This window comes from Pimephales promelas, chromosome 2, assembly GCF_988280905.1.
Source record: "Pimephales promelas chromosome 2, fPimPro1.hap1.1, whole genome shotgun sequence".
Classification (NCBI taxonomy): domain Eukaryota; kingdom Metazoa; phylum Chordata; class Actinopteri; order Cypriniformes; family Leuciscidae; genus Pimephales; species Pimephales promelas.
Window position 1 is genome coordinate 9,790,351 of NC_142770.1, and position 14,543 is coordinate 9,804,893.

General features: G+C 37.8%; 1 protein-coding gene across 1 annotated transcript; it reads right to left on the reverse strand.

Annotated features, from left to right (window-relative positions):
• Window positions 1-8,966: 8,966 nt before the first annotated feature.
• Window positions 8,967-14,131, reverse strand: tmem264 (transmembrane protein 264). Its single transcript, XM_039682239.2, has one exon. It carries the CDS (start codon window positions 12,138-12,140, stop codon window positions 11,154-11,156), a length of 987 nt encoding a protein of 328 aa, XP_039538173.2. The 5' UTR covers window positions 12,141-14,131; the 3' UTR covers window positions 8,967-11,153.
• Window positions 14,132-14,543: the final 412 nt, after the last annotated feature.

Consider the following 14,543-nt stretch of genomic DNA (forward strand, 5'->3'; position numbering starts at 1 on the left):
AATGTCAGTTTGCTATCTGGGTTCGCGTGTTATATTAACAATAAAGGGTGCCATGTGCATAGTATTTCGCCGTTTTTGTCATATAGCGTCACCTATATGACGCTAAAGGATTTTAAACGCCTTCAAAAATCAATATTTTGATCTTTGACCGCTTCTTCAGCAGATCCACCATCATGACAGTGACACTAATATCTGATTGCATTCAATATACACATTATATGCCAAAGTCGCATAAATAAAACAGCAGTGTCCAGCCACTGTTTTTTTTATTTATTATTATTTAGTCAACCTACAAATGTATACTTTCACTACGTTAAACTTGGAGAGAATTAAATATTGCAAGAAACCTGTTTGATCAACACAAAGTTGTGAAATTGAATTTTATAATTTAAAAAAAACACACGTAGATGAATTTCCAGCATCATTCAAACCACAGGGAAAGTATTAGCAATGTCAGCATATTGAGATACGTAATTACATTTGACATAGATCCATGATTTCTTTTCTGTCTTACTGCAGTCTTTCCCTTCAGAGTGTCTGAATTGATTCTGCTTTTATTTAGAATAAAAGACCGCTCATCATCTACTTCAAACAAACATATTCACCGGAGAGCAGAATCAGTCATTTCACCTGTCCTTGGCCATTTGGAAAAAATACATAAAAACAACTTTCTTTAAAACTATACTGGTGCGCATGCAGTTTTGCTTCACTGCTCCTTGGGTTTGGTTCCAAACATCTTTGTCTCACTATCTTTGACCCTCTGCTGTTCGGTCATTTTTGATTGAAAAATTGTATGTCTTGTTTTTTTTAGAATTATTTACTTCTCATAATGTTATGAAACTGGGTAAAGTTTTTGGCACTTGAAACACACAAAAATAAAGGGTCCTGAAAAAAAAATAGTCACACTTAAAAGAGTAGTTCACTTTAAAAAAAAAAATTGCTGATAATTTACTCAAACTCGTTTATCAAAATGAACAAATATTTTTTCGTGCCATTTGGTTCACGGAATGTAATGAACGGATTGACTCAGGAAAAGATTCGTTCATTTTGATAAACGAGTCCGAACAGGAGAGTCACGAACGCGTATCACATAACAGAGCAAGGCGACCTGAGCTTATAAAACTTAAACTTTTTTTTTTTTTTAATCAGCGATCGTTTCGCTTGATAAGACCCGTATTCATCGTCTGGAATCGTTTAAAGCCCTTTGATCACTTTGCAGTTTGCACTGAAACTGTCTTTTGGACCTTGAGCCATTTGGTTCCTATTAAAGTGCATTATATGGGGAAAAATCCTTACTTACTAAAATACTTATTTCACTTCAACAATAATCTGTCAAGTGACATCTTTAAAAAGAGACCAAACTTCAGTCTGTGCTCTAAAGCATTAAAGATTTATAAATTTAATTTTCAAGTCTATGCTTAAAAAGTGGTTAACAGTCAATAAATGGATCATAACTATTCCATAAGTATAATTTAGCACCATAAAATCCCCTAAAAATGCAAAATATTAAATAAAAAACATTATTGAACTAGTACATTTATTTAATTAAAAAAAAAATTTTTGTTTGCCTCCAGAGGGTTAAGAATGTAATCAGTCACTTGTCAGGGTTTCATTTGCGCATAAATACTGATTCATCTTTCACTGTCGAGTCGCTGAACAAATCAGTTCAGACTATGGTTGTTATTGAATTTCTTTAGCCTTTTCTTCCTAGTGAAAAATAATTATTTCTTTGGCTTTTAAATAAAAGCACTAAAAAAGTGTGAAATTAATTTTTTAGTGTTTAACATTCAAAGGCAGACTTCTCTGTGTCTTGACACTGATCTATTCATTTCATACCCGGCATAAAACATGCCCCATATGGAGTTGTTAACAATAGGATGAATGTGTGGTGAATATTAAAATCCCTAATTATATTCAAAATGAATTTTAAAAGTGAATGAACAAAGACCAAAGACAGATTAACTAAACATATGTCTTCAAGTGTCCTCATTACAGTTTAATCAAATTATAACAGATAATGGTGCTATAAATTGCCTTTCTACTCAGTAACAATGCCATCACTGACAAATGGTAATCAAAAACGTATGGGAAAACAATGGCAAATGGTATTATGACACCCTTGAATTAATCTGAACTTCATCTTAATTGAAGTCACCCATATGTACCAGTCAGAAATACAAAGTAAAATGGGTTGCAAATGCTGCTTAATGTTGATTTTAAGGCGACATTGCCTTCATAACCCGCATATCATTCAAAAACTGGTATTACATTAGATGTACTACAGCAGCTTTGAATGACACTCCCCTCATAAAGTGATTCATTGTTGACTCTCCTTAAAGTCTTTGAGTTTCTGTTTTAAGCATCAACGATGTCACCTGAGGCCCATGTTGCCATAGGAACCCTATCAGGTGTGAGACACCAATGACAACTTCATCACAGTGTTGCGATGGTAATTCTCTTAGATTAAACTTCTACGAGAGAAAAAAAAAATCATTGGGTATATTCAACTCACAGTTTTACATACCAACCATTCTATAACTAGATTATGGTTTCTGGTTTCTCTTTCGAATATAATTTGATATATTTTTCTCTTTTTTTACCAGGCTATATGTTATTTCAGAGATAGACTTGCAAATGTAAATTTATATATAATTTATTCCTGGATCAAAAACGAAAAACGAATGATGCATATTCTTAATAAACTACATTTTTATCTTTTTTTCTAGGCGCTTAAAAGGATCTTCATAAATATTTAGGCTGCCTTCACATGCTACGAGTTTCAGAGTTAAAAAGTGGACATCGTATTTACCACTGGGAAGTTCGACTGTCATTGTGATAAGCAGGTTAAGTTGGGTGTGCCATAAACAGTGGAGAACGATTGCTGCTGTGAATGGTTCTGGTTTACAAAACATCAAAGTGAATCGTTTCGAGAAGTTCCCGAGCCAACAAACCACACACTCATTAAACCATAATGAGGTAAATGTATTGAAGCTTCAAAGTGTTTAATATGACATGTGGTAAAGGTTTATACACTCACCTAAAGAATTATTAGGAACACCATACTAATAGTTTGACCCCGTTTTACCTTCAAAACTGCCTTAATTCTACGTGGCATTAATTAAACAAAGCATTCTTTAGAAATGTTGGCCCATATTGATAGGATAGCATCTTGCAGTTAATGGAGATTTGTGAGATGCACATCCAGGGTACGACGCTCCTGTTCCACCACATCCCAAAGATGCTCTATTGGGTTGAGATCTGGTGTCTGCGGGGGCCATTTTAGTACAGTGAACTCATTGTAATGTTCAAGAAACCAATTTGAAATGATTCGAGCTTTGTGACATGGTGTATTATCCTGCTGGAAGTAGCCATCAGAGGATGTGTACATGGTGGCCATAAAGGGATGGACATGATCAAAAACAATGCTCAGGTAAGCCGTGGCATTTAAACAATACCCAATTGGCACTAAGTGTGCCAAGAAAACATCCCCCACACCATTACACCACCACCACCAGCCTGCACAGTGGTAACAAGGCATGATGGATCCATGTTCTCATTCTGTTTACGCCAAATTCTGACTCTACCATCTGAATGTCTCAACAGAAATCGGGACTCATCAGACTAGGCAACTTTTTTCCAGTCTTCAACTGCCCAATTTTGGTGAGCTCTTACAAATTGTAGCCTCTATTCCCTATTCATAGTGGAGTCGTGGGATGAGGTCTTCTGCTGTTGTAGCCCATCCGCCTCAAGGTTGTGCGTGTTGTGGCTTCACAAATGCTTTGCTGCATACCTCGGTTGTAACGAGTGGTTATTTCAGTCAAAGTTGCTCTTCTATCAGATTGAATCAGTCGGCCAATTCTTCTCTGACCTCTAGCATCAACAAGGCATTTTCGCCCACAGGACTGCCACATACTGGATGTTTTTCCCTTTTCACAGCATTCTTTGTAAACCCTAGAAATGGTTGTGCGTGAAAATCCCAGTAACTGAGCAGATTGTGAAATACTCAGACTGGCAAATTGCTTAAATCACCTTTCTTTCCCATTCTGACATTCAGTTTGAGTTCAGGAGATTGTCTTGACCAGGACCACACCCCTAAATGCATTGAAGCAACTGCCATGTGAGTCACCGCAAGTCAACAATGACAGCCGAAAGCCAATAAAAAAAAAACTATAAACGAGAAAAGTGTTACTCATTTAATTACCAAGATTGTCATGGTAAATTAAGCAGAGCAACAGATTGACGGCATCCTTGAGTAAACAAGTAAAGTGTCTGGATGACACATTGTGTTTTGGTCTTGTGTGGCGGTCCGGGCTCTGGGTGGCACAGCAGCTATGCAACTGAATGCATTGTTAGGGCTAATTGAAGTGGAAACAAGAGGACCGAGACCCCCCGTAGGCTCTTGGCAGGAACAAAAAAACACAATCATATAATTCAAGAATCCGAATGCAGTGGCGACAGATAATGATGTGTCCAATTAAATGATGCTGAAGCTGTTCCAGTAAGACTGCAGCCGCAATGTGTTGAAATGCCATGTTCTTCCAAATGCAGCTTAATTGCCACCCACTGGTTCTGTCAACAGGTGCCAGCGGCTCTGAATCATAGTGGGGGAAGTGTGTTAAAGCTTTTTTATATTTCCATCTCTGATTATGAGGGAATATGAATTAGCCACCTATGCAGACAATTTTTAATTAATATATAAATACATCACTCCATCCATCTATCTATCTTCATTTCACGAACATTTGTACCCTCATCAACTTTGCAACCTCATCAACACACTATCTCACTAAAATTGTTTCCGCTGTTAAAATGAGACAATTTGTGCCAATTTGTGTCATGGAAGTCTCATTACTACAGTCCAGTGATGAAATATGCCTGGAAATGGGAAGCTTCACTCGCCGTCTCCTCGTGGAAAGGTGAGGTAGGCAGATGTAGATGTCACTTTTTCTTCTACTCGATCATCTTTCAGTCATTTCTTGAAAAAGCGTGACTTGTGCATTCGCCATGGTCACCGCATGTTAATGTACTCTCACGTGCAAAGAAAAGGACATGTATACCAAACTTGTATCAAACTGTGACCCCGAGCCATGACTTCTGTGTACCGTTACACCCCTACTATCTATCTATCACTGTAAAACCTAACAGTAATATGTCCTAAATAAAATTGAGTTCACTGAACTCAAATATTACTGAAACGTGAATGACTGAAACAGAACTCAAACTGAATGAGTTAAAGAACATTTCTAGATGCCAGAATGATAATTGTATAATAATTGTACAATTAAGTTATGATTGAGCATTAGTGATGGACACCTGCTGTTAACAAGCAGAATCACTGAAGAATAGAAAAACAACAACTACAACTGACTTTCAGCCACAGCCTTAGATGAAATTAGCTGAAGATAAAGGAGGACGTTAAATCTCAGCAGAGGAGGTGTAAACAACTCCACAAATAGCATTACCAGCTTCACTTATTACTGACCAGTTTGACTTTATTACTGCCATTCATCTACAGAAGTTCTAGAATTAACCTAGAATAGGTTTAGAAGTTGATGATTTGAGTTTCATTTAACGTCACCATGATGAAGATCAGCGTTTGCTTTAGTTGTGTCCTTGTCCCTTGACTTTTGCAAGTTTTTCTTTGGTTGATGTAACAGTGTTTATAAAACAGTCAAGTCAAGGAAAAGTATGAATGGGTGTTCATGATGATTCATGATGACAATCATCATTTAGTGACTTGAATCTCAGATTAAAAGGGGAACATTATATTTGTTTTATTCAAAACTGTGATTATACAGATCTATCAAAGACTTTACAAACAGTTTGTGCAGAAAAAGTTTCACAAAAAAATGTATTGAATTACCAAGACTCACACAAACATTGAGAATCTGTATGAATCTCAACCATGGTGACCATTAAAAACAACTCATGCTGCAATGCGTGCATTATACAATCCGTATCCATTGTTTTTCCACCAGAATCCACCAATTTTTCAATGGTCACCATTAATGAGATTCATATGATGATTCTTGATGTCTGTTTAAGTCAGCATGATACCATAGAGGTTTTTAAAATCTGATTGTCACAGCAATGGACCTTACAGTCGAATCACGGTTCTATTATAATGTATTATACAAATAATACATCACCTGTTTATTTAGAGATTATAGCTCTGAAAAGATCAGGGAATCAAGTCACTAATTGATGATTTTCATCATCAAAACACAACCAGACACACTCATATTTCCTTTTGGCTTTTGCGCTATAACAAATGTGTTTTATAAACACACATTTCAGCAACCAGAGAAAATAATCAATTAATCACGTAATTCTTGACTGCAATGCATATCAACTTTTAGTGAACTCAACTGAAATCATTTCAGAGTACTCATAACTATTGGTTTCTAAAATTTCAATAATTTAGGCGTCCATCAGTGTCCTCAAATGTAATGAGTTATCTTAACTTATTGTATTTGACTTCATGTCTGATAGCAGTAACTGCAAGTTCTCTGAGTTCATTTAAAGTTTGTCATTTCACTGTTTTTACTCAATATAGTGAAGTTTCAGTGTAATGTAAATGCAGTGTAAAGTTTAATTGTGTATTAAGAAATATCATTGTTTTAGTGGACTCGATTAAAAAATGATGAAATTAATTAAATTGAATCAATTGGTTTCCTCAAATGAAATGAGTTAGCTTAACTTGTTGGGTTTTACAGTGAATCTATCTATCCATACATACTAACTAATATCTTTCCTCAAATCCTGAACTCCACCGCCTAGAGACTTCCCATATCCACACAGAATCACACTAATATGTGCATATTCAGAGTGCCTGAAGAGAATATGTTTTATGCTGTCCTCTATTTCAGATTTGACTTTCATGACTCCCTATGGATGCATTTATCAGCCGAGGGTTAGTAGTTAGCCGTGTTGAGCGCTGCCTGCAGCTGCCCCATGTCTTTACAGTACATTTTTTCATTTTTACCCACATTAGGACTGACTGACAGATAATCTCTTGGCGCAGCAGTGGCCTCCATTTTGTTGGCAAATAGCAGCGAGTTTAATTCCACCCTCTGTCCAAAATAACAACTCATACGATTTTGTTTCTGTAATTGGGTTATTATCATCACGGCATGGAGGCTGAATTCTCAAGCTTGATTATTAAATGGTCCCAACAGTCATTGTTAAGAGGTTTTTCAATGGTCAGCTAATAGTTGAGGAACAATTTGGCAAGGGCTAGTCTGGTATTCTCATATGCAATGCTAACATAACCGCTGTGTTTGTTGTAAGTGCTTAAAAAAATTATTAGATTTAACTATGCTTAAACTTTAGTGTAGTTAAATATTGACCTTATTTGAACAACATTTATCAAACCGACTTGCACATTGCTTTAAAAGTAACTTTCAATATTACGTTTTTCGGTTTATGCATTGTCTTTTAATAAAAATGTGCTATGAAGTTCAAATTCTACAAAAAAAAGATTTCCTCACAGAAAGCTATATGGCTTCAGAAGGCATGAAAAATACCGCACAAGTCATCTGACCTACTTTTATGGTGTTTTTGTGTGTGTGTGTGTGTGTGTGTGTGTGTGTGTGTGTGTGTGTGTGTGTGTGTGTGTGTGTGTGTGTGCGTTTGATTTTACTGCTTGAAAGATTTAGTCCCATTCACTCCCTTGAATAAGGGTTAGTAAAATATGTTTTTTTTTGTGAATTATGCCTTTTAGCAGCTACATCAAATGTAAATATTCATCAAGTGTGATGAATTTCTGTATTCAGATTCAGAGCACCTTACAGATTAACTTGCAAGAACAAACACCCATAAATTACTGACTGAAAGGGACTGCTTTGACAAACTACTATTTACTTTGCTGTTGACATGTAAAAAAATATGCGTTTATATTTTGTGTTTCAATCTGGCACAGAAGCATCTACGGTGTCAGTGAAGCAATGAGAAGCTGTCAGGTGTATTTACTGAGATCTTGTTTTTTTTGTTTTTTCAGACATGCCTTTGTGCTATATTTGTCGACTGTGCTAATCTAACAGTAGCTATAGCAACATGCTAAAATTATAGCTCTGGGTAAAACAATTCTTTTAATTCACCCAAGGCACACAATGTTTTACTTATTATTGAAATACTCAGGCTTGATTTTTGGATTTAATTTGAAAGCCCTCAGAGATTTGGAGTGAGTTAACAGTACACACTAAAAAATGCTGGGTTGTTTTAACCCAATTTTGGGTCAAATATGGACAAACCCGAAATGTTGGGTTAAAAATGTAATGTAAAAATTTAACCCAACGTCTGGGTTAGTCCATATTTGACCCAAAGTTGGGTTAAAACAACCCAGCATTTTTTAGAGTGTAAGCTAATCATTTAGGAACGGGAGACAATACTTTGCTAAATTTGCATTTGATTATGACAACTTTATTTAAACGAGTTGCCTCAAATTCTAGATTTGTAGAAGAAAAGAACAAGCTGCCTTTTATCATCATGTTGAGCTGACAAGATAAGACTAATCACACTGAATATCATAATTGTGATTTGGTCTCAGTTTGGGGAAGTCTTTGCTTTTAGCAGACTTGTAATTTTACTCAAAAAAACAAAAAAAAAACAAAGGATGACGATTAAGAGAAGATTTTCTTAAGAAAATGTTTTTGGCACTGAGATAGGTTGACAGGGTGTTGCTACATGTGCACACACACTGTAAAAAAATATATTGTTGGTTTAACTTAAAAAAGTAAGTTACCTGGTTGTCAAGTTAATACAACGAAGGAGAAATTTTTTAGTTGATTTAACAAAATAAAAAACATATTGTGATGAGAAAGTATTTTTTTCTTCTAAGTTCTAAGTTTCTAAACAGTTTCTAGGGTTGCTATGTTGTTGTTCTACGGTTGCTAAGGTGTTCTTAGTTTCGAAACCATTGCCTTGGGTGGTCGTTAGGTGGTGGCTAAGCATCAGTAAGAAGGATATCAACAAAAACATTGTTTTAATAACAAAATATCGTTCATTTGATTCTCATAAAACATCGAAACAAAGAATATATGAATAATTCCATTAAATATAAAACATTCACTTTGTAATAGGTTTAAGTTAATTGTAGTATGAGTTGTTCCAAACACACAACTTTTCACCATAGTTATTAAAATACTGCAAAAATAAAATGAAATAAATACGGAACATGATGATTCAGCACAATTTATAACACTCACAACGCAAATAGGAGGAGTATTCGCAGCTGTCTGTAATTGTACAATCATAGGGTCACTGAGAGTTCCTTCAAGTGTGATTTGCTTGCCACTTAAATAAATAATAAATAATGACTTTCAGATTTTCAAGAAATGAATGGACCCCAGATCCACCACAGCTGCTTTGTATCTTCATTTCACGAACATTTGTCACTTCATCAACAACTTTAAATCACATGATTTCACTAAAATTGGGTGCACACTATGTGATATTTGCCACTTTTTTGTTGTCAGAGACTCATTCAGTTTTTTTTTGTTTTTTCAAGGCGAAATTTGGATTTTGGTTTGAATGTGAGAATGTTATGCGCACTTTTTTCTTAATCACTATTTTTTTCTTATCTTTCAGTAAAACAACACATAAATCAAATTATGTTTATAACAAGAAAAAGTTATTTACCAATGTGGTAACTAAGATAAATGTTCTTATTAGCCTACACAATTTAGTTTAAAGCCTGGGACACGCCAAGCCGATGTCAAAAAACTAGCGGCAACAAAAGCTGACTGTGTTGTTGCCTCTCATTGGCTGCATCTCGGTCAAAAACTGCGCTTGAACACACCAAAGGGACTTAAGGTGATTATCAACTCGCATGCATGTTCTGCCTCTGCGTGTAAGTGTAAGTAAATATCTTCTGATACTGCCGAACAATAGGTGCAGAACAATTTTCCGCGAGGATAAATAAACTTAATCTAATATCTGTCTATGTCAGCAGGTATCAATAGTCTGTTTTCTTCATTCAAAAGGGGAAACGGAAACTATGAGTTTAGACTTACAAACCGTAAACAATGCAGTGTTTGTTTAGCATTTTGAATATCAATCACACTGATCAGTTTTTCGTTCCAGTCGACTCATGTTATTAGGAAAATATGCGTGCATTCGAATGTAGGTAATGACGTAAAATTCTGTCTGTCTGTCTGTACCATCTTAACTTTCACCATTTTTACTTTCAGTCTCGTTCACAGACTCGTTCGCTAAGCTGAACATCCAATCAGAGTTCTCTCTCACCGGCGGTGCCCGACTAGAGCTAACACCGAAAAAAACTAAGCTCAAAAACAGCCGAAGGTGTGTCCTGGCGAAGTGGCAACATTCTAATCTGAAAAATGAAGCCTACCCGGGAGTGTGAAAAACTGCAATGCATCTAAAATCCACTAGGGGCAGGTCCCAAAAGGGAGCAAATGTCCATAGACCCCATGTCAAAATGTCAGTTTTCACAGCATAAATTCATGCTTTTACAGGTTGGTCCCATGGACTTTTATTGTATTTTTCGATAGGTTCCGAGTGCCTGACAACTGTGAGGGGGGTGATTTTTTTTGTAAGTCATTAGTTTAGATCATATTTAGATATAAAATGTATGACAAATAAGAGCGGTTAGCTTTGATTGACAGCTGATGTGGAATTTGACGTCTCGGCCATGATCTGACAACACATCATACCACCTCTGTATTCTTTCTGAACATCTGTATTTTGTATTTCCCAAGATTTTCCAATATGGCAACACCCATACCCCTCCCATAAACAGCCTCAAAACTGTTCTTCAGAAAGTCTATGGGTGACGTCACAGACGCTTTGTCCATATTTTTTAAAGTCTATGGCCCTGGCCTTAAGTGTAAATGTATCTTGTTTGAAAGAAAATTTGCCATTTCTACTGGAAAACAAGATGAAAATCATTATTACGATTTCTTTTTACACTGTGGTGCTGTCAATTTCGATCAAAGTCTAGCTAAACGTCTGTGGTATGGGCTGCACAGTCTTAGTAATACCATGTCGTACAATCTGATAAGAAACCATGGTAAAGTACAGTAAAAATCAGACAGTGTACACCCGGATTAACTTAATTAAAAAAATCTCATAGCAGTTCATGTTGTGCGTTGTCCAAATATCCTCCGTGTAAACTCGTCTAATTCCACCTTTTGTCATGTTTCCTCAAGTTCGGGCTCTTCTGGAAGCGTGGTGAGATCTTGTATGACTACCTGCGGAGTTGGCATGGTGACGGACATTGGCATTGCGACTGGCACTGCCCTTCGAGAACTTTGTGGCACTGCATCCCTCTGTAGCTCCGGAGCGAGAGCGGGTGTCGGCGCCTCCTGCAGGTGTCTCCGGTACTGCACGAAGCTGCACGTCTTCAGGACAATGGCGAGGATGTTCTTGCCCATGAGTATTCCAGACACACGGACATCCCTATAAAGCACCATATTCCCTCCCCGTATAAAAATCGTAATAAAGTTGATGGCGACCAAACTGAGAATAGGATACAACAACATCTTGTGCGGGACAATATTCACACCTTGCATGCTTATTTCGCTTAGCGACACACACGGCAGTATCAGTAGTAGTATGTAGCAGTAGAAAAAAGTAAGGCCCTCCACCCATAGGGGGAGCCCTTTTCTCTGAGGCTCCCATAGACTGGCCTGAATGTCCAAGATGTCGAGAAGGTCCACCACAACCCAAAATAGTCGACTCCTCAGCTCCTCTCTCTTCTTGATAGGCCGAACGTATTCCATGTGGTCGATGGCTGCCAGCGTAACGTAAAGTCCCGGCACGAACACGGAAAGCAGCACCGTGAAAGCCTTGCATGTAAGAGCTTCCGCTCTCTCGCCTTCCGCTTTGTAGTTCTGATAGACAAAGTAGACCTTGATCTCGAGCACAAAGACGTAGAAGAACCAGAGGATCATGGCGTAGCCACGTTTAGCAGTTCGTACCTCGGCCCCAACCCATACGGCAATGTACCTCAGCACGATGAGGAAACACACGTCGCCTACCATCACCATGATGCAGACGCCCACCTTCCGAGGTCCTTGATTTTGCTCCACAAGGTAGGCGTCCAGCAGCGCCATGCTACTCATTATGAGAACACACGAAAGGCAAACGTGTGGCTTGTTGGAAGGGGGTGGAGGGACCATGTTGATTATGAGGAACAAGGTAATAATGATGGGTGGTTGAATGTTTAATCAAAGCAAATTTTGTAGACCCATATGCGTTGCTTAACTGTTCATCCCAAAGGAACCGCAGTCCTGGAAACAGTAGTTAATCTGCTTAATAGCACAGCAACCTGTTCCTCAATGAGGCGTGATGGGAGGAAAAAAAAGATCAAGATTGAGCAGTTTCTAAATTCAGCCCAAGGCTGAAGACAACCTAATGCACAGGTTGTACTCCGGGGTACCACTTAGCAAACCTGGTACCGCTGTCAGTCATTGGTCCTCTCGTCTTAACTCACTCCCACAGTTTTCAGAGTAAATGTAGGCAACATGTGCATACTGATCACATCCGTTTCGGTTTTCATTAACCGTTAATTGCATCTTTCACAGCCAGAGTCTTAAATATTTCAGATCTGTAAGCACAACCACCAGCTCGAATTTTCCAAAGAGGAGTCTCACAGCTTCTAAAGCGAGAGGGAACGGAGAAATAAGCCACACGCTCTCCGAAAGAGTGGGTCAGAAATGATCGGCTGTGATAAATTTCTCATTTTATGCCAGAAGTGAATTTCTTCCCATCATTATTCCTCAAAGCGCCGCATCTGAGGCTACAACTGACATGCTTCTCCTATGAGGTTCATCACTCCAGATTGCGTTGAACAGTAAGTGCGTGGGGTTCACGTATGCATGTGTTTCTCAGAAAAAATTGCAGTAGAAGAATTCTTTGAAGCCTCAAAATCTCAAATCCGATCCGGTCCTCAGATCTCTTCCTCCCACATAAATCGACGTGGGCTGTAAAATGTAAAGTGTTTGAAAGTAAGTTTACCTAGAAAAAAAATGACCTCTATCTGAAGGATTAGAAGCACGGCACTCAACCACAGTAGCAGTCTTGCGCCTCCTGTAGATTGAAATCACTCAATTCTCATCCCAGTATCGACGCCAAAGATGCCAATAAGTTTCCACTTGCCCTCACCTCTGAAATCTCTGCAGCAATAATCTCGATCTTCCTCCTCTCATCCTCTCTAACTCCAGAGCAATTTGCTGTGCGCAGCCTGTGGCTCTTCAACATAGTCTGGCTAGATCTCACCCTCCTCCTGCTGTTTTTCTCTTCTCTCCTCCCTCTCTCTGCTCCCCTCCACTTATGCGCAGTCAGGCATTGGGTGTCAAAGAGGGACGCTCTGCAACCGCTACAGATAAAGACCGAGTGAAGCTTTCATTTGATCAGAGCTGCGCTGTCACAACAAGACCAAGAGTCTGCATGCAGTACCAAGGGATTCCCTTTATGAGACCATCAGTTCCTCAGAAGTTAAACTGTGAGCTGTGCAGTGGTCCAGCGGTCTTTGATCTGACATAGCCAATCTCAGAGTAAGTGTGACTGAAACAATAAAGAGAGCGAGTAAAGGTTTCCACAATGCAGAGGCAACCACTGAGCGCATCAGGACAAAGATGCTTGATCTAGATTGTAACCCTCATTTCATGAAATAATTGTTTGGTGGCTTACTGTTCAAAGGCTTAGGGTTTGGAAATGTTTATTTTATTTTAAAGTAGCATTCATTGGATTACAAAAAAACAAACAACAACAAAAAAAATAGTAAAAACAAATTTGCTGATCAATTAACATTGCTTTTTGTTTTTTAATTGTTTTAATTCCATTTTTTTATTTCATTTTCACCAAAGTACCATTTATTGGATTACAAACCCAGTAAAAACAGAAATCCTTCTAATTTTCTGATTTGGTGCTAAAAAAAAGGTGTTATTATTATTATTATACCACTATTATTATTAATAATTTAATAATTTAATAATTTTTGTATAACTTGAATGTAACTTTTGATCAATTTAATAAGCTGCGAGGAGCATCAAATCAATCGGTGTCGCATTAGGCGTCGCATCAATCAGAAAGTCAAAAGAAGCTCAACTTGACTGTACGTTCACACCGCCGCCGACTTGAGCGTCAAAGAAGCTCTGGCCGACCTGTCAAGGACGCTTGTCAAAAAGTACGGGGAAGCTTGTTGACGCTTTGGACGCTTTGACGTTGTAGGGAGAATAGAAGTGTCACAACATGAAATGTAATAAACAGAAAAAAACAAGCAATACGTTGAAGAAACCTTTTATAATGACAGCATTTTTATAACCGTTTTGGTCGCATTTGGTCGGGGGAAAAAAATAGCTAGCTATTATCATTATTATTGCGGTCAAATCGGCATCACCGTGAGCAAATTAATTGCATTCCCGCTCTAAAACGAGCGTTGGTAAATATTTCAAATAAAAGTTGCGCTCATGCGGTCCCTAAGCAAACAACGTCATCATGTCGTAAATGATATGAAACCAGTTGGAAACACAGCAACGGCGATGATTAGCTTCTCTTCCATTTTCTCGGAACTAATATTT